The sequence below is a fragment of the Pogonomyrmex barbatus genome, unplaced genomic scaffold (assembly GCF_055798465.1).
Source record: "Pogonomyrmex barbatus isolate J1 unplaced genomic scaffold, ASM5579846v1 scaffold3, whole genome shotgun sequence".
In the NCBI taxonomy this organism is placed as follows: Eukaryota; Metazoa; Arthropoda; class Insecta; order Hymenoptera; family Formicidae; genus Pogonomyrmex; species Pogonomyrmex barbatus.
This window is the reverse complement of record NW_028297127.1, coordinates 4,990,750-5,011,097: the sequence shown is the minus strand read 5'-3', so window position 1 is coordinate 5,011,097 and position 20,348 is coordinate 4,990,750. Positions and strand designations below refer to the sequence as shown.

At 36.0% G+C, this 20,348-nt stretch overlaps 1 protein-coding gene across 3 annotated transcripts; it reads right to left on the bottom strand.

Moving 5' to 3' along the window:
- Nucleotides 1-7,834: 7,834 nt before the first annotated feature.
- Nucleotides 7,835-16,001, bottom strand: LOC105423293 (sorting nexin-13). 3 transcript variants are annotated; one of them, XM_089080131.1, is made up of 10 exons: nt 15,787-16,001; nt 13,979-14,104; nt 13,755-13,854; nt 13,592-13,678; nt 13,390-13,514; nt 12,608-13,172; nt 10,868-12,436; nt 10,509-10,697; nt 10,196-10,410; nt 7,835-9,979 (listed from the first exon to the last, which is right to left on the bottom strand). In XM_089080131.1, the coding sequence occupies exons 1-10, from the start codon at nt 15,837-15,839 to the stop codon at nt 9,649-9,651; spliced, it is 3,360 nt and encodes a 1,119-aa protein (XP_088936257.1). In that variant the 5' UTR covers nt 15,840-16,001; the 3' UTR covers nt 7,835-9,648. The 3 variants fall into 3 exon arrangements, with proteins under 3 accessions (XP_088936257.1, XP_011631288.2, XP_011631289.2); XM_011632986.3 differs by having other exon boundaries at nt 13,979-14,091; nt 15,787-15,998; XM_011632987.2 differs by lacking the exon at nt 15,787-16,001 and adding an exon at nt 15,399-15,763 and having other exon boundaries at nt 13,979-14,091.
- Nucleotides 16,002-20,348: the final 4,347 nt, after the last annotated feature.

Sequence of the window (20,348 nt, the reverse complement as noted above, 5' to 3'; positions counted from 1 at the left end):
TAGAATTCTTTATTTCGTTTATTTCCTAATATTATTTATATGCACGATTACGACCGTTCCTTTATAATATTTATTTATATTCCCGATCTAATATTTAATTGATCTTTATGATTCTTTATTTTTCATACAAATAATTAGATATTAATAAGTACATATATATATATATATCTAGATCGATAAATCATACAGACAATAGAGATTCGCATATAAATATGACTCCACATTGAACAACTTTTGGAAGATGAAAAATCTGATTTGAAATGTCCGAAGATGGAATGTTCACGTCAATTTTCTTTGAGCGAAATCCTGCAGTGCTATACATACCTTTTGTCACGTTTTCCACATTTATGCGATTTTGACCAAAATAAAAAGGATAATCTTAGCTATCTTTCGAGATAAACATGAAGAACAAACAGGAATGTAACGGGGAATATGAAAAAGCGGATAGGTGAAATTGTTTTTTTTTTGCCGAGATTTCTTGCGGTCGAGGCGTACAATCGATAGCCAAAGAAGTTCGCCCGGATACTTCGAAAAAAGACACAGGAGGGAGGAGGCGTGAGGAGGACCAACACCCGTTGAAATAGCACGAAACTTTCTCCGAAACGGACGAATGTTGTTATTCGTAGGTGGGCCCAGACGAATGGGACAGACTGTCCCAGGAGCGCTCAGATGGCTTCCTATATGCAGGCGGCCTGTTCACTTGCCGTAAAGCAAAGTGGTAACTTAATATTAGAGGTGAATATAAGTACGGTAATCCCACACCCAAGTCCAAAGTAAGTCTACACCTTGTATCCCCCTCCCATCCCTCCCGCGCCCTCAGTCATATCCGGACCTCGTTTCCCTCTTACTCCAGAGTACCTCGAGCGTAATAACGCAACGGGATACTAAATATCGGCTGTATTCTTTACGCCAAGTATAAATTGTCACTACCCTCTCTGCTTATTGCAGTCTTCCATCCTCGTTCCTCTTTATATCCGTTTTCGATTTTCTCCCTTTCCCGCATATACCAAACATCGGTTTTGTCTTTGTTCATCCTTCGACATTGAATATCTAATCGTAATTTTCATGAAAATTGTAATTATACAATTTGGTACAGAATATGGAAAAATGATAAACATAGAAATATCATGCAATCTAGGCAAACTTTTTCATCGCAGTTTTCTTCAAAAGATAGAAAGATATAAAAGAAATTTCATAATAATAGATTCGAGTTTTATTATTTAGAAATAATTAATAAATGACATCTTAGATATCATCTCAGGCTCTGCGCTAATGGAAATATTAAAAATAAGAATAAATATTAATCGATATAAATTGAATAAATTAATCTCTATTTCGAATTTTCATTTCCAAAATGTAATATTTATTCCTTCTTATTTTCTCCACTGTGCACATGATCTTAATCAGACTAACATATCAAGTTTGTACTTGCTTTGGCTCGTGTCTACAATAAAAATTAAAATTTTTTAGAATGATAATTGTTTATTGCACAGTTACATTCGCATGACGAATTATGCAATCATATCGTAATAAATCCCTGTCTTTTGTTCAGGCAACACGAGTTTATCTTTTCGTAGTCTTCGAGTGATTTTTAACGAAATGCGAGACAGATGTTTTCATAGTGTGGCCTTAGTGTTAAGGCCAACTGCACTATCATCTGCATGTGTCTTTGTGTTTATAACATTTAAAATGTAGATTTCTTTTGTTTGCAACACGTTAAATATATTTGATATAATAATTATTCTCTTTGAACTTACTTTAATATCTACTGAATTATTCGTAAATTATTATCGAAATTATAAAAAATTACGATTAAAAAATATTAAAAATATTAGAGCCAAAATTAAATAAAATTTTGTTGAATCTGCAGAACAATAAATAAAATAATAAATTATTTGAAATATTTGAAATATTTGAAATATTATTTGAAATTAATTTTCTAAAATTGTTAACTCTTCGTCGAATGACTTTCAAAGTTGCCTTGTTAAAGGGGGTAAAGTACTACTATCTCATATTTTTTGGTGAGTTTACAGTCACTCGATTTGAATCAAGGGGTGTCGATAAAAAGAGTAGGCACTGAGGGAGAGACGTAGTACATGCCGCATAATTTATAATTAATCGGTGCGAGTGCCGCACTTCCGGAGCACGCAGTACAGCTGGAAATGGGCCAGTGGATCGCATTGGGGCAGATGCGCACGTAAAACGCACATTTTCCAACGCAGGTGTTGCCCGGCATATTGGAAAGGCATATTGACCCTAAGCTTGTGAAGTGAATCCGAATTCCGTGCACATTTGTATATTGTATGCGTACGAACGTGATTATCCCTCTGTGGTATAACATCAAATATCAAGATGAAATAAAAAGGAAATATGAGCAGCAAAGAGTGTATTAAGACTTTTGCAGAGAGACAAAAATATAAAAAATAAAAGTTTTTTATTCAAACAGAATGCCTCGATATACCACCATAGCAGAACGTTTTAATAAGAAAAAGAAAGTTTAAAATTTACGTAAGCGAAGTAAATTTGAGGATTTGTATTATATACTTTATTTTTAGTCTGCGTAGATGAGATACGGCTCTGAAATTCTGTCGTTCTCAGTTTTGGTTATAATAATGTAGAAAATCATTCATAATTATTTTCTTCAAAAACTGTCTTCCTTATATGTGAAAAACGAAAAAATAAAATTGAGTACAAGCAAGAATTTAATAAAAAATTCACAAACATTAATGATATCTTGTAAGAAATAAATGATCTTTTAATCTTAATATCTTATGTGAGAAGAGTTTGAAAAGGACACAAGCGGAAATTCTTATCTGTCTCGAGAATGTTGTGAATAGAAGCGACCAGTATAAGAATGTGTACAAAATGATTTGTTGAGTACTTACATGCTGATTGGAGGTGATCGATAAGCAGGTATCGAGCGCTGATCACGTACTAGTCTATCGTCTACGGAGACGCGGCACGTTACTGTTTGTTTACGTCAGGTCTCTCAGGCGTATCTCGTTTCTGAACTAGATCCGGCCGACCGCAGGCGTCGTTTTTCCGTTTTCTTCTCTTACGTTACACACCACGTATCGTGTCAACGCCGACGCGGAATAAGCGAAAAACAAAAGCAGAAGGAGAATGAAGAAATCGGGAGCACGGAGAATGAAGGAGAGAAACCGAGTAGAATATGTCTCGTCTCGATTCTCATATCAAGATTTCTTTCAAGGAACATTTATGCAAGCTCGAAAAGTGTAATATGTAATTTAATTGCTACCACAAGAATATCTTGAAGGTAAATCATACATAGGAGAAATAAAAATGACTAATGTAAACAAGGACATAATAATATCTAACACGTGAATGAATAAATTAGGTCTGAATCGCTCAAAGAGCGATGATGTAGTAAGGCTAATCTAACGATGAGACATTGCGTGTATTGATTTTGAAGCTATCTGGGAATCAATAAGATTGCACGCGAAAAAGATACATCACATACGCGCACGTAGAATGGAATTAATATAAAATAATGCACAGAATTTTTGCACAGAATTTCTGCATTGCAAATGTGCTATAAAAATATTGTAGAAATATAGAATAAAATTATAATTGCGCAAAAAAGAAAGGAAAATCGAACGGAGGTAGACAGAGCTAAAAGAGCTAAACGTCGCATCGATTCGCGACGCCGCGCGCCTTGCATCGAAATCCCTGAAGCTGCCCCCTGCACATCGGGTCGCCCCACGCGATTGCGCCGAGTCATCGTGTCCCGAATACCCCCTATGACGTGAATTACTATTCCACGACTTCTCAACAAATGGGCTGTAATCCTTGATCCTTTGAATTATGATGCGGATCGATAATACGCTTCGAGTTTCTGTCTAACCGCTCTCCGTCGGTTTTTCATCTGTCGGTTGGACCCGCTTAAAGGAAAAAAAAATTTTTTTTGTCAATCTAACATTCAAGAAGACATTTCTGTAACTGATATTCATATAAATAAAAAACCAAAATCTAATTAGAAATTATAATGCATGAGATGATTTTTTTCTTTTTTTTTAATTATTTCTCATTTTCGAGGAAAAATGTAAATGGATGAAAGCATTCGCGGATGAAAGAAAGTGGCGGAGACGCACTTTCGTGAGTGAGTTTAGAATGCGTCACGCAGATTCCACGCACACGCATATTTTCTTGCGCACGCGACGTCATCACATGCTTTCTGAGTCATACCGATCCTACAAGCGGAAAAGTTCGACGCTGTTTGGACGTAATCGATCTGCACGCACCCCTTTTACGTAATCCTATTACAACGCCCGTAAACTGTGAACCCGCGTCGCAGGTTTCGAGAGAGAGAGAGAAAGAAGAGAGAGAGAGAGAGAGAGAGAGAGAGAGAGAGAGAGAGAGAGAGAGAAGAGAGCAATAATTGCGCAATTCTCCAAATTGATCGTCTTTCCAGATCAATTAGAGACTTATCCTATAAACAAGGCGTATGAATCCTTATTCTTGCATCCGATCAATTCTTATAGGATGCTACCTTTACTACCCATGATATGGAATATTAGCAATATTATCCATACAGCACAAATTTTGCAGCACTATTGTAGTAGTATTGCTCCAATTTTACAACATTATAGCAATATGTGCTATATGTATAGCAATATTTTGATTTCAGAATTATTGTTATGTATCTTAATGTCATTTTTTTAAATATCTGTGAAATATGCATTTTCATATTTTCATTAATGCCCAACAGCTCAATCAAGCAAAAGGAGAACGATCGAGTTAAGCATCCTTGAATTCAAAATATCCATCGAGTTAAACATTTTTATATGAAAGTTTTTTCGGTTCTTCTCGCTCCCGATTTAATGTTGCGTTAACTTCTTCAATTTTTCACGATAAAACATAAAGCTACTTATGTTCCGATAATCTTTGCTTCAATTTGAAAGAATACATTGAAGGAAGAACATGAAGACGATCAGAAACCAGCGTCGATCGTTCTCATTGAAAGCGACGCGTGTTTCGCAACGCAAATAACATTCGCGGGCTGATTCACCCTCCTGTTCCATTCATTCTTACGCCACCCTTACTACACCTCGTGGCGGGAAAGCGCGCGTCGCGTTGGTGATGGATACTTTGTTCTCCAAATTCGTTTTATTTCGTCGCAGTTTCGACGAGCCTTCGTTCCAGATTCTCTCAAATCACGAAGACTTGATTGGACAGAAGTGTGTTAGGCTGTTGCCGTGACCTGTCGAAAACTACAATTTTGCGCAAAATATTTCCCGGAAAACGAATATTCTCTAATAGCGTGTGTGTTGCACTAAATTGATGTGAGAAAATTGGAAAAAAAACCTATGAAAATATAATATATTTTTTATTATTTAAACATTGTTAAAAATCGAAGAAGTAACTTTAATAAAAACTTAATATCGTTTTATATAGATTAAAGGCGTTAATGTTAATTGATAACTTGAATGAGAAAAACAATGCAAATAAATAAAAATAAATTGTATTTTGGAAGTCTGATTTGAGTTTCGATCGTTGAAACGTCAAAAATTAAAAGTTGCGCGCAAGAAAATCAACAAAACTATTTTTGAAAGCAAGCATTTAAAAAATATTCTTAATTTTTTAAGAAATTTGTTTAGATATCTTTTAGATCTTTTTTAGACATGAATTTTTGACTCTTAAAATGTTGTGCTCGATTCATTCGCGAAAGTCTCCACTGTATCAGACTAGAACACACTTCACATTTTTAAAAACGCGAGTTGAATCACATTCGTGACGCAACAACCATCGAAAAATGATTGAACCAAAAACCATGCGACGATTCGTTGCATGGAACACACGTTTACCCCGTAACTTGCGTGCGAGATGATAAACTTTCATCGCAGAATTGCAACGGTTTTCCCTTGCTTAGAGGGGGGTGAAAACTCGGTTAACCGGAAGTGGCGCGTCGCCGCTAGACAGAAGTGCCAGGCAGACACGCGGTGATGCGATACGACGCGACGCGACGCGACGCGACGTGACGCGACGCTACTAACGTGACAACACGGGTACCTCGGACACGACTGATCGAGTGACCGAGGGGGTAGCATCGCGGGATATACCTCTCCCCGTCGCGCGGGAACACGCGCGCGGGCGCTTATGTATAGAATTACACGCGTGTGTCCGGGCGCGGTGTGCGTACTACTGTTTCTACGTCGTACACCCGGAGGCACGTCCCCCATTTCGTTTCGAGAACACGAGGCGGTTCGAGGGAAGAGAAGTGCGCTGCGACGGAGAGCGTGGTCCGTCCCCTCTCACCTCCCCATCCGTCATTCTCTACCTTTCTCTCTCCGACTTTCTTTCGGCCCCTCTCTTTCTCTCTCGCTCTCTCCATCCCTCTGCTCCCCTAGTAAGAGCGCCCCGCTCGTCCCCCTCCAACCCTCTTCGGCATGCTCTCGCGTGCGTGAATCATGCATATCGATTTTCTTTCGTTGGAGCAAGCGAGGGCCGTTCGGTAGTCGCTCACGTATGCCCGCTACCTTCCCCTTTCCCGCCTCTCTCTCTTCTCGCCCCCCTTCTCATTTCTTTCTAACGGAGAGCCCGGGGGCCGCGTCGCGCCACAGACGAACCCCCTTCTGAAAACGCATACACGCGCAATACCGGATTCTTTTCGCACAATGGCCCGTATCCTCACTCTCTCTCTTTCTGCCCCCTGCTCTCTTATTCTCTCTCTTTCTTCTCTTTCGCCGTGCCCCCATTCTCTTTTCTACGTACCCCTCCTTGTTACGTCGCGCGAAGCCCTCGACGCTTATTCCCTTCTGTACCTTCGCGACGCTTCATCGCTCCTTCCCCCCCGTTTCCTCCATTTTGCGCCCCAGTAAAATATCCTCCGTTAAAATTACATGCAGAAATTTAGAAATTTTGGAAATCTCACGGATCGGATATTTTAATTTTAATCCATATTTTGCATCCACATATTTAATTTGTTTTTATTGTATTTTGACGAACAAAAGATTTTCGCAAAGAAAATTATTGTACAAGTGATTCTCCTAAAAAGTTTATAATTTTATCGACAAGAAGTTTGTTTAACTGGGAAGACCTACCCTAGCATTTCCGCGTGGTTGTGCGAGCCTGTTACGTCGAAAGACCACGCAGGCTCATCAAGTTTTAGTTAAGAGAGAAGCGGCACAAAGTACGATGGGGGTTGCCCATGGCGGAACCACTGATCGCCCCCCTCGACCGGTCTTTCTCTCTCGAGCATCCCTTTCTGCTTCCCCCGCGTGCGCGGTAATAAACTTCTTTTGTTTTCGAACACCCTCGTCCGTTCTTTGCTTTCGCTTCTTAGTCGACGACAAAGTAAGGGCCCGCGCGAGCTCGACAAGCCCAGTAAATAATCGAACCCACTTGAAGCGGCAGCCGACTCTGTCCTTAACTAAGCTCGAAAGCAAGAAAGGTTCACTTAGCGCTACGACTTATCCTAGCATAGTTCTATAATCGCTCTAATTTGAGTCAAAGATGAAATTCAGTGCAACGGTGATGTCACTATATTTTCTGAAAAAATCGAAGACTAATCTAACTTTAATTTTTGCAGTTTTCCAAGAGTAATTTTTAATAGTAGTATTTACATTAGTTTTGCCAATAAATTTTCTAAGATGGGGTTTTCTTAATCCTCCCTAGAACGCAATTTCATTTTATATAATACATACATGTAATTAACATAAAAATATAATATTCTTAAATAAAAATAAATTGTTAAAATCAATTATCATCGGCAGTTTTGCATATATCGAATATCAAAAGTGTATCTACAAAAATAGATGTATACCTTTGGCGTATACGGGGATACGTTTAGGAGTAAAACTAGGAACTACTCAAATTACAAATAGTTCCTTTAATAAGTAAACATGATAAGTGTATGGTGTTTTTTAACATGAGATAGAAATAACCTTTTTTACAGACGTATGAGTAATGTACAACAATTTTGTACAATTGCATTTTGCATCTTCAAGGGGAGTCAAATCCTCGTAAATTTCCAGAAATATCTGAAGAGCGCCATCGAAACTATCGTTAGTAATTTTTCGCTAATAAATAAATAGGTATTGCTCAATCGAATGGCACAAATAAACTTCACTGTGTAGTCCAACATAATTAAGTATAACATCGGCGGTAAATTATGTCTAAATAGATTGCATTCTTTGCTTTACTTTGCATCTAGAACTTAAGTAAATTGTGATGTGTTTCTTTTACGTCTACGTAGTACGTTGCAGTTTTGAGGATAGCTGTAAAAAGGGGAATTAACTAACTAGCCGGTGTAGCTTAAAATGCAAGTGGAATGTTTTCATGGATCTTATTGCATTTCCCTACGAGGTAATCACAAGGAATTCGTGAGTTTCTTTTTATGTTACCCTACATTAATACGACGAGAATAGCAATCCGAGCTGTAAACTCGGTTACGCAATTGAAATCCATATATCGTACTTTTTGGCCACTAGATCACTTATAATAATTGCACACTCTGGAAAAGTTTTACATCGTCTGCCTTTTTAACTGCGCAGTCAGTAATTCGTTGATTACAATTTATTTTAAGGAAATAGGAAAACTTTTTATTGTATTTAATAGGAATAGGGAAAAGTTATTATTATTATTATTATTATTATACATGTGATGTATGAAACGATCTATCCATAAGCCTAACGAGACAGAATAAAAAAAAATATTAAGCTTACATTTATACAATATCATAGTTTTTAATATTTCAATATAGTATAGAATTCATATTCTTTTCTAAGATCTAGAGAGAGAGAGACAGAGAGAGTATCGCCTTCTCTTAAGAAAAACATTGCTTATTTCTTTGTATCTTTTATACGGTTGCAGATCTAAAATTTTTCAATATTTCTAAAATATCTTTGTCCCATTTCGCAAAGTTCTCGGCGTCTTTTAAACAAAAGAAAAGAAAAATCAACAAAATGTAACTTTTCCAACGTGTGCATCGTTGAACGTATAAATCGTCAAAATATGAAAGCATATGACTTTCGTTTTGTTCCCTGTCGAAAGCTATAGGCGCGACGGGTGCCCGATGCAATGGTGTACATATGCATTTAGCAGTTTAGAGGACTGTTTGAAAAGGCTAAACGATCCAATAATATCTTAGTAAGCGTAATGACTTCTTAGCCTATTGAACTCTGCATTCAAAACCTCTCAAGAAACAGTACAATAAAAAATTATAAAAAACATGAATACTGCAATCATTGAATACTGTGAGACAGTAGATTACATTTCACGATTATATTAAGTACACGTTACAATTAACAAATACATATACATAATTGCTATTTTTAAAATAAAAAAAAGAGAAAAGAAGAGAATATTCTTTTTCTACAACAGTCAAGGATTTAATTACAAATACTTTATCAATTTTTAAATGTTTTACTGCAAAGATAAAATAAATGAAAAAATAAAATCAGAGCTCAATTGATTAGAAGAGATTAAAGATACAGATATCTGAAATATGTTTCTTTTATGTTGGACACTTTGCACACAAGTATTTTTTTTAATATCATAAATCTCTAAGCTATCCAAAGAGAAATGACATATTTTCCTAAAGATCGATAATGAAGTCTGTTAATCATATCAACTATGTGATCGTCCTCACACCATTATATTCGGACATCAGTCCGTCCTATTCTTCCATCAGGATTTCGTTTTATTTTTACTTCTCACCCTTGGCGATACTGAATAGAGTTTCCTGAAAATTGCCACTAGATTGTTTTGTGGGAACAGAGTCTCCACGATACCTTCCAACAACACATACAACAATCTTCTATTTAATACGGGCCGCTGAAACAGTTCGAATACCCTTAGCAAGCCGCGCCTCGTCGTCTCGCTGCCTATGATATGTTTCAGTTCATCCGAGAGACACGAAAGTAAAGCAATCTTAGCTGCCACTCGTGTTCTATTCTTCATTTCCATGTCTCGCGGTGGTTTGCTCTCAGCCTTTACGCCATTCGGCCAGAAGCTATTCCTGCAAAATGTCATTAATTTACTTAATCTTTCCCCATATTATCTTCAAATGTTAAATGGAAATTAGATGATTATAACCATTAATCCATATAAGAAATCATTAAAATGATAAAACGCACAGAATTTTTTATTATGAAAATATCAGTATCATTCTTTGACAAATGTCAATGCTTTTTTTGGAAATTTTACGTTTCAAACGTTAGCATTATCGACTTACTTGAATAAGCGCAAATATCCCGCAACTTTTGATGGGCTGGTCATGAACGACACATACTCTACTATCCTTCTATTCACTATATCCCCAAACATTGTGCGAATGATTTGGCGCAGTAGTGTTATAATCCGTCGCCTCAACCATTGATTTCGCACTTTCAGATCAAAGATCTCGTCCATTAATAGCAGCATAATTCGCAATGGGATATTGTCATCGGTCTGCGGGAAACACAAATTGAATGATACAATTAGTAACTTGACATCCGAAAAAGATAAGTGTGTCATTAGGAATATGTAAAATATATATAAGAAGATACCTCTGTATCCAGACCGGCGCTAACTTTGGTATTCTCGTAAAATATACTTGTCTTTTTAGGATTGCCGAAAATTTTGCTGAGATTGTCCATTACGCCGTCGACGGTACTCAACATATTATCAGGCATCGTTTTGACCGCCTGTGTAACGCTTTTCATGGACGTTTTTAAGGGATTCATTAAAGTGTCTATCTGTATAAAACAAATATTCACCAGATAATTAGTTTTTGAATATTCAGAATCGTTATAAAATTTGTCATTTTTTTATAATTCAAGAAATAATTTTTCTTTAAATAAAAATTTTTCATGATTAATTAAATATTGTTATTTATATAAGTAAACAAGTCATTCGTCATATTTACCGTTCTCGAAATCTGTCCGCCTGTGACTCCTTTATCATAATCTCCCTGCTCCAAGAAGGCTAGTAACAGATTTTGCAATCCCATGTGACCATCCATGATCGCGGGTTTTGTCAGTTGGCACAACCATGCGTTCAACATCAACATTCGTCTTTCTAATACCGTGCGCTCCATATTATGAAAGGCCTTTTTCGCGGGGAAAGGTATTTTTGCTAGATCGTAATATTTTTCTTTGATCTTCTGGTGCAAATCGTAAAAATCGGAATACCGTCTGTAAATATGCCATTTCTCCTTATAACCCGAATCGTAATTTTTCGTGACTGCTACTGCGTATATGCCATACGTTTTCCCGCGATCGCTGACGATACCGGTTTCTATGATTGTGGCAGTGATCTCGAAACGGCCCTGCTGCAGCTTTTTAATTGCGTTCTGATCATAATTATTTTCATCCAGCTTGACAAATTGTTCCGCGTTAGTTTCCATATAAAACGAAACATCTTTTTTTTCGCCGATTTGTTCAACCTCTGCGATGGATCCCTTACATATATTTTTCACACTTTTAAGATTATTTGTATCCGTATCTACTTCGTCGTACTCTCTACCTTCGTTTGCCTCTCCTATGCTTGTTAAACTCGCCGAAGAATTTGATTTCTTAGCGCCCTCCTTTATGGTTGCAGATTTTATGTCATCAGCTTTGTACGTCTCGGACAATTCCTCCAAAGTGTCCAATTCGTTGTTCGTGCTTGACAAACTTATACTGTCCAAGGATTTGGTGTCATCTTCTGACACTGGATCCTTCAACAAATCCAGTTCCGCAAGTAATTTTACATAAGCTAATGATCTCTTGAAGCCTGGTAGAAATCTGTCCTCATTTTGTAATTTTTCGTAACAACAATTTCGTAACTCATCGAACCATGTTTCCCTAACTGGCTCCGTCTTTGTTCTTGTAAGCAAATTTTTCACCAACACATCATCTAGCTGCAGCTTAGGTGACGCTTTATCACTAAGGTATTGCTGGTAGATCTTCGTGGCAGCCTCCTTTAAATTATCTAGATCCGAATTTTTGCGTTTAGCGCCGATCGCCGCGCCGGACTGAGCACTTTGGATTTTTTGTAATTCAATGTCCGATATTTGTTGCTCGGCTGAGACCCTCCAGCCATAGATATTTAGATAAAAAAACAGGTACGCTTCTGCATTTATGGAGGTCATATAATCGATAAAGTAACTAAGAGCAATATTGTTTTTCAGCAATTCGTCTAACGGCAAATTAACTAACTTCTGACCCGGTATGAGTAACCTATTCCATTCTGGTTGAGCGCCGATACCATCAGTTTCTGTTTCCAAGCCTTCCTGCATACCAATGATTCTCGTTTCCAGAATTTTCTTCACGTAAAGCAGACTGTTCAACTGCTGTTTCACCGACAGATCATCATCTCCGCCCGAATCCTTTGAGCGCAAGTGAGCTATTTCTTTACAAACTATGTTCTTCGTCGCCATTAATTCTTCTAAGTTGTCTGTTATTCTAATTACTGTTAAAAAGATATCACTTGGTAAACCACCATCCTTAGTACACTAAAATAAAAAACAGTCAGAATATATAAATTTATTAACAGTTAGAATATATAATTCAGATACAAGTGTTAGAATTACACATAGTGAAAAAATATAAAATAAAATAAAATAAAATAAAATAAAATAAAATATAATATAAAATAAAATAAATACTAAGGTATTGTTATTTACCAGCCATATACACGCCTGATTAATGTAATCAGGATCAGAAAACAAATCCAACAATGGTCTGATTATAACGTTCACTAATAATTCTCTTAAGATAAATCTCACAGTCAAACAATCGAAGTCCGCCTTGGGTAATACCAGGTACAAAAGGATTTCGGATATCTCGCCCAGAAACTCCAATTCCTGGGTGTCGTTCGTGCATACAAGATCCCTACATATTAGATTGCTCTCCATTTGCACTTCGAGATCGAAGAATATTTTTTCTAGCGATTCGTCTTCCTTATCATCACCAGATGACTCGATTGGCTCGGTAAGTGATGACAGATTAGGTATATAAAATTTTGACTGCGAGTACCAAGATACGTTAGTCTCACTCTTATTCCGCCGATGAGTGGGCGTCTTTTTTGGAGTCCCGCCTGATGTGCTCGAGCTAGCACTACCTTTCTGGACTCTATTCGATCGCAATTGCTTCATCCTTGCGCTTGCTTGTCGATACAGCCTGACGTGCGAAGCTGCATCGTCGACGAGCCGCGTAGTTAAATAGGATATCCAATCGACGCTCTTGACCCTGTTTTGTACATCGACATTAAATAGTAAAACTTTGATCTTTAAAATAAACCGATTCTATTTCGCACTTTAATATTTTTGAGATTTTTAAGAAAAAATGTTAGAAGGTCATACCATAGAAGGTCTTAAATAAATTTAATAAAGTTGAAAAAATTTAACTTATAAAATATTCTAATTCCAATAAAATTTAATCATAAATAAAAAATGTTTCTATATACCGATTTGCTACATTGATGGCAATTTTTTGGGCAGTATCTCGAACGGAATAGATAAATTCCTCATCATCCGTAACAACGCTGTACCATGGTTCCACATAATCTCTAATCAAGAAATCCAAGATTTCCTGAAAATAGCAATGGATACATTAACCCAATAATCAGCAGATAATCCAACATTGTTTTATAAATATTGAGTATGTACTTGCAGGGACTCATCAATGATACGACTACCAGTTATTCTTCTATCTAATGTAAATGTCATCTTCTCCTTAGATAGATCCAGTATATACTGCAAATACAACATATATATAGAATATTATTAGCAAACTGATGAATGGCAAACGCATTTCAAAATTTGCAATTACCTGCCGGAACTTTTCAGTCTTCTTAGTTAAGTCTTCCCTTTCAGACTTAATCACATTGTCGAGATTCGGTGAATACGTTCTATATATACAAATCAATGTTCTGCAACAGAATATCTTCTTTCATTATCCTTTGATACATATTTTAATTTAAATTTGTTAATATCATGCAATATAGTTTATATATGCAACACTTCACCACTTTTAATTGGATTATCTTATCTTACCCTAGAATTAATGCAAGCAAACAGATGAGAAGCTTTACAATTGTTCCTATACCGAGGATGTAAGCAAGCAGAGTAGCGGCAGCTCCGAGAACGCCATACAATGGAACGTTCATCTGCAAAAATGATCTATTATCGGTATAAATCGACAATGTACTCAAAAATTTATACAACCGTGTACCATACACTAAGTATACACCGTAATTATCTTGAGAGATAATTACAGTCTATATTTAGTGTAAGTCACACGTGGATAATACAGAACAAATGTACTGTTAAGACTCTTCTGTAGAACGATGGTAGCTTATCAGCTGCCTCTTCCTGCATGCCTATTAAATAGTAGGATTTATCACTCAACGAGGAATAGACAAAAAAATATAGGGAAAAAAATATAGCTTAGTAACAAGGCACTAAAAACAGATTATTTCAGACTGAAAAAAAAGATTCTGTTCTTAAGATTTAATATTCCATATATGTCAGAAAAAAATTAATATTTACTTGTTGTTGTTATTAAAATAATTAATGTAATATTAATTATTTTAATTTTAATTAATTATTTTGTTTGTTTGGTATTAACGATATGTTTTTATCAATAAAAAATTGATAAATTATATAAAACAGTAAAATTAAAACAGATATGACTCTATTTTTATCATCAATTATGTTTTATACGGAAGATCATAAAGTTCATGATACAAATTTATTTGTAATGAAAATTCATATATACAAAAAAATAACAATATCAAGTCATATTTTCATTAATAATGCATTTATTTCTTAAGTCTGTAATTTCTTCACTTTGCACAAACTATTCATTAATTCACCTAATAACAATCAACAGCTTATGATGAGTAATGTTGATTACATCACAATTTACAAAAAAAGTTTATAAATTGAAAATAACCAATCAAAATATTTTATAGTTAAAAAAATTTTTTGAAAAATGAATATACATTTTTATTACAGTTACAATCTTATAATATTTACATAAAGCATCAATTTTGTAATGTAAAAGATAAAAAAAACAAAAAAATCAATTCTTTCACAAGAAATAAACAGCAGATATCACAGATATCATTCATCAAGATAAAATGCTGATTGAAATACAATGGTTAAATTACTCATTAAGTATGTAAGCTATTCTTTCTGATAAAGCACTTGAGAGATATAAGAGATAAAAAAAAGATGAAGATTATAACTCTCAAGATATAATCTTCAAACATATATCTTTTCCTCTCTTCAAGATACAACTCAATCAATCAATTAATAGAAGTAATGAAATGTATCAGACTTACAATAAGAATACAAAGCAAATGTTTTATAATAAGAACAAAGAAATATTGCACAATGTAGAACACGTCGTTATGCTCTCTCATTCGAAAACAAAACATCCTAACAAAGTATCTGCTGCCGTTTGTTTCACCTTTATTTTTCCAAGAGTCTCTATTTTTCACAAAAACGAAATTTCCTCGTTCGTTCCAAATCATACCGTTGCTGACAATTCGTCCTAAGAACCAAAACGACTGGCATTATCGCACATTCCCCCTCCACCCCGCGTGCCTATCGCTCCGCATACAAACAACACAAAACAACTGTCACATCGCTGATACCGATTCATCTATGCGTGGAAGACACGTCACGCGCGTGTGCTCCAAGATCGCGGCGAGAGATCTCGCGATTCTCAGGATCATCGGACGGATAACGACGTAGGGGCGATTACGCAGGTGTTTTTATATCGAGAGCGACGTGTATCCTCGTCGTCGTCGCGAGATCGGGAATCGATGGGACGGGCCGGGCCTCTTTCTACGCACCTTTGGTGTTTGCTCGTCGGGCCGGCTGTCGTCGCGCATTCGGCTACGCGCATATTGCAAGTCTCGCGGCGACGTGGTTCTCACGCTCGGCGAGCTGGTCAGCTAAGCGGCACTTTATTTACATCCTCATAAATGATGCGGCTCGAAGCGCTGATCGACACGTCGCTGGACACCATGATCTTCCGATCCTGCACGATTCTGCGTGGTCGGCGGCCGCGATGTGACCTCCGACGCGAGGCACCTCCTGCCGGCGAATGGATTAAAACCTGATGACCCGAGAACGGTCGATAATGTCGAATTAATTGCGGAGAAATATATGCGAGTTTTTATTTTTATTTTGGATCGTTTTTATTTATCGCCCATCTAATATAAATTAACTTTGATCTTAGTTTAATTTACATTTTAGCCTTTTTTTTACAGAATTAGAAGATAACTAATTAAATCGAGATTAAAATTAATTGATGAATTGAAAAATGCACATTCGACAAGACAGACCATGTATAATTAATTATTTTATAATTAATTATTCTTTATAATATATTTTACACAAATTAAGTATTTTTAGTTGCTCTATCAATATACTAATACTTGGAAGATTGATTTTTCTTGTAATTGCTGGAAACTATCGCTAGATAAGCGCACTAGTTTTTTTATGTAGCATTTATTGGAGAAAATTATTTTCATATTATTAATATTATAAAGCAAAAATACAAGATGAGAAAAAAATAAAAGATAGTAAGAATTAGATATTCTTTGCAATAAATATATGCTGTTTATTATACTTGCTCTGTATCATTTTAATGCATTAATCATATTTCCATGCAATTAAACAACTCGGTAAATATAAAATAACACAATAATATTAGATTAATATTATAATTTCCTACTCAGCAATGTAACTGTTACACACATACATATGTTATTTTTATATTACGATTAGTTTGATTTACTGGGAATTATTAACTTTTAACTACTAACTTTATTTTAATTATAGGTATTTAATCATCGATAATTAATTTCATTTAATTAATAAAGGGACGGTAATACGACTCGAAATCTGTATTTCCTTGAATTAGAATCGATTTAAAAACCCACCATTTTTCACTGACGTGACGGAAGATCACAATCGCAAATTACGAACTCAAATCGATTTGAGATTTGCGATAGCCCAGTTTATCACACGCGAAAAGTTCGTATTCTGCGATTTAACCCCGCGCCTCGGTCGCGTTCACAATTGCGAATTATCTTTTGGAATGGATTTCATCTGAATTTCAGATCAAATCGTAGTATTAAAAAAATTCCGCGCGTGATGGGATACGCGATAGGATACGATAATGGTCGCCGTCGATTGTGATATTACATGAAATCCTTCTATCGCGTCAATCCTTCTCGAATCCAGATGAAATTCGTCCCAAAAGATAGCTCACAGCCGCATGATAAGAGGTCAACGATAATTAGCATTTCGCGAACAACTTCACTCAACTTAGACGGCAAATAAAATCGTAATATAAAATCTGGAAATGAATGTAAAATCGGGGAATGAATGTGAGGATGGGATAAAGAATGCAAAAAAATTGCGAGAAATATTCGATTTAATAAATCTATATATTTTCCATTCGGAGAAGCTGATTCGCGACGTCGTGATCTCGCGCGGCATCGAAGTGAAGTTGCCACGTCACTTTTGAACAATTCCGGTTTCAGGTTTCAGTCAGTTACGGAACGCGAAACACGAAACGGTTTCGAATCGGACGGCGTCTAATCGGTGAATACGATTGATTCCATTACTTGGAACCATTTGGAACATTTCGCGGTCAATAATTTTTCTATTTGGCGTTTGTGAATCGGCAATTTGCATTGAAACTTCGCGATTTGCAAATCCGATCTATCGCAAACAATCGGCGAAACGGTGATCGTAGATACGTTTGGTTAATCTCGTTTCTCATTCCGACTCATGCACTTGCTTGTTCGTGAATGTCGTGACGTGACGCGGAATAATGATCGCTCTGAAAAACATCGAGTGCACACTGCTCATTCTTCAAAATGCGGAAATTGTTCGGAAGTACAGGTTGGAGCAACAGGTATGTTACGATCGTCGCCGCGGCGAGTATAGCGCGAAGTTGGCCGCACGATCTTCGACGCTTCCTCGAGGATTCGATCGTGCTTTAATTTGTTGCTGCGAGGACACGGACGTCGTAAAGTAGTTTCGTAGTTTTACGCCACAAGCTCGTACCTTCTTCGCGTCTTGATGTAATTAACAGCGCGTTGCGTGTCGAGGATATCGTACAAAAGTGCCGCGTGCGATCGTAATAACGTTCTCGTAATTTTCACCAAATGTCACGAAATGGTAGAAAGAACGCACGTAAAGAAATGTCGTGTGAGAGTCACGAAAAGGCAATCAGGATGGAACGCGAGAGGAGGAGACCGAATAAGCATCAATGGGCGGCAATGTAACAATCATGTGGAGTAAGTCAATCGTTTATCAATCAATTATTTATTATTTGTAATGTGTGCATATAGAAGAACTGAGATTTCTGTTTAAACACTCAAGATTTAATAAGATTACTTTATTATAATATTTATATAAGATAATATATGTATATAAATAATACTTTTACAGTATATTATGATTTAAGAATTTATTATTATTATTATTATTATTTATATAATTTGTGTGCTTTAGAGGTAGATAATTATAGTGATGTAGAAACTTTTATTTGTATAAAATTTTTTAAAGTTTGTATTTAAATTCTGAAAAATATTGCTTCGAAAATTATTTAATTTATTAAATAATCTTTTATAAGTAAATAAAAATTAGACGCGTTAATTATTTTTGAAGTATTAATTACTCTAGATATTTTCTGTTTTAATAACTGAATATTTACATTTTATAAATTGATGTTATGTATTACAGCTTCGCCACTGCGCCTCATATCGATGAGCATTTAATTATCTTTTTATTGTTTTACTGTTAATCAAAGAGCTAATCTGAAACATTTTTCGCATACACATTAATTATTTGGACAATCGTTATTACTTCTTTTTTATTCTGTCCACGATTGTAATAAAGCACTCAAAACGTAATATTTTAATTATTATATCTCATTCATTCTAATTACTTTTGATAATACTATGGTTTTATACATGGAACAAAAAAATATTACAGAATCGAATTTCTTATATTTATATGTTCTATTATTATTAATATAAGTAATTTATCTGTATTACATGTAATGTTTTTCGATTGTGCAATGTCACAGTCGTTATTTTATACATTGCTTTGAAATAATTTTGTACCTTTTACGTTTATTCTTTATGAAGCGCTAATAATAATATGTTATAGTAATAATAATAATTTAATTCATATAATATTATGTGTGTGATCGTACAATTAATCGAGAATTATAATACGATATCCTGATGAAAATCTAAGCCATCTATGTAAAACTAAATCATATGTAAAACTAAACCATGGTTTATATATATCTTACTATAAAGAATTTTTATTATTTGCCATCATTTACTGCTACTAATACTATGTTAAAAGTATAAGTAGAATTTTATCTTTCGATTGAATAATAAGTTTTGTTAGTTTTGTTACTGTAATTATTGTTCAAAAAGAAAGAAGTTCCTTATATAATTTTTCTTTTGTGTCAGATTTTCATCTCATGAATCGTTAAAACGTCTCTTCGATATTCTATTAACTCAGCCAGATTATATTGTCTTTCGTGGAGATTACGTCATTATCGCAGTATTCGAGGTATTGATTTTAACGATTTAGAATGCAATAATGATTCAAACGAAAAAAAGATGAACAAAAAAAAGAATTTATTATTTAAATACTGGAGAAATAACCCGCTAGTGTCTCAATTTACAACGGATATCGGGTTGCGAGCGCAGCTGCCGCGTTTTATGCTTTTTTTCTCGCTGCGATACTTACACGGCGTAACCGCATGTAACGAACGGATTCGACGACCGGACGAGTCCGGGTATGCTAGCAGCCGAGCTTTCGTGGAATTTAAAGGTAGTCCCTCGTTTGAGCAGGGATAATTAAATGTCTATCGGAAATTCGTCGGTACGGCCAACGGTCTAACCGTCGAGAGGTGATTGAACTACTCGGCTTGTTTTCTCTCTCTCTTTCTCTTCCCCTCTCTCACCCCCCTCTCGTTCTCTCTTTCTCTCTCTTTTGCTCTCTTCCTCTCGCGCTTGTTCGCCATCCAGAGTCACAGGTGTCTGGAAACGGCAGCTTCATTCTATCATCGCATGGCCAAAGTACTTCCCCGGGCTGTTCCGAGGCTTATCATCGTGTACTTAATTAATCACGCGGCGTCACTGATACCCGCTAAGTCCCGCGCGGCTTCATCCCGCTTTTTGTAAACTCGCGAAATGCAAATCTGTTCCTGACTTGCATTTGTCATCGGGCGGCGCGCACTTGGCGGTGCCTTTTGATCGACTTCTACACTACTCCGGGCAAGGAGTGGATTTTTATAATTGGATCCCGCGATTAATATCCGTATTTTTCTCCGGCATAAGCATATATTTTACTTATACGAATGAGAATATTA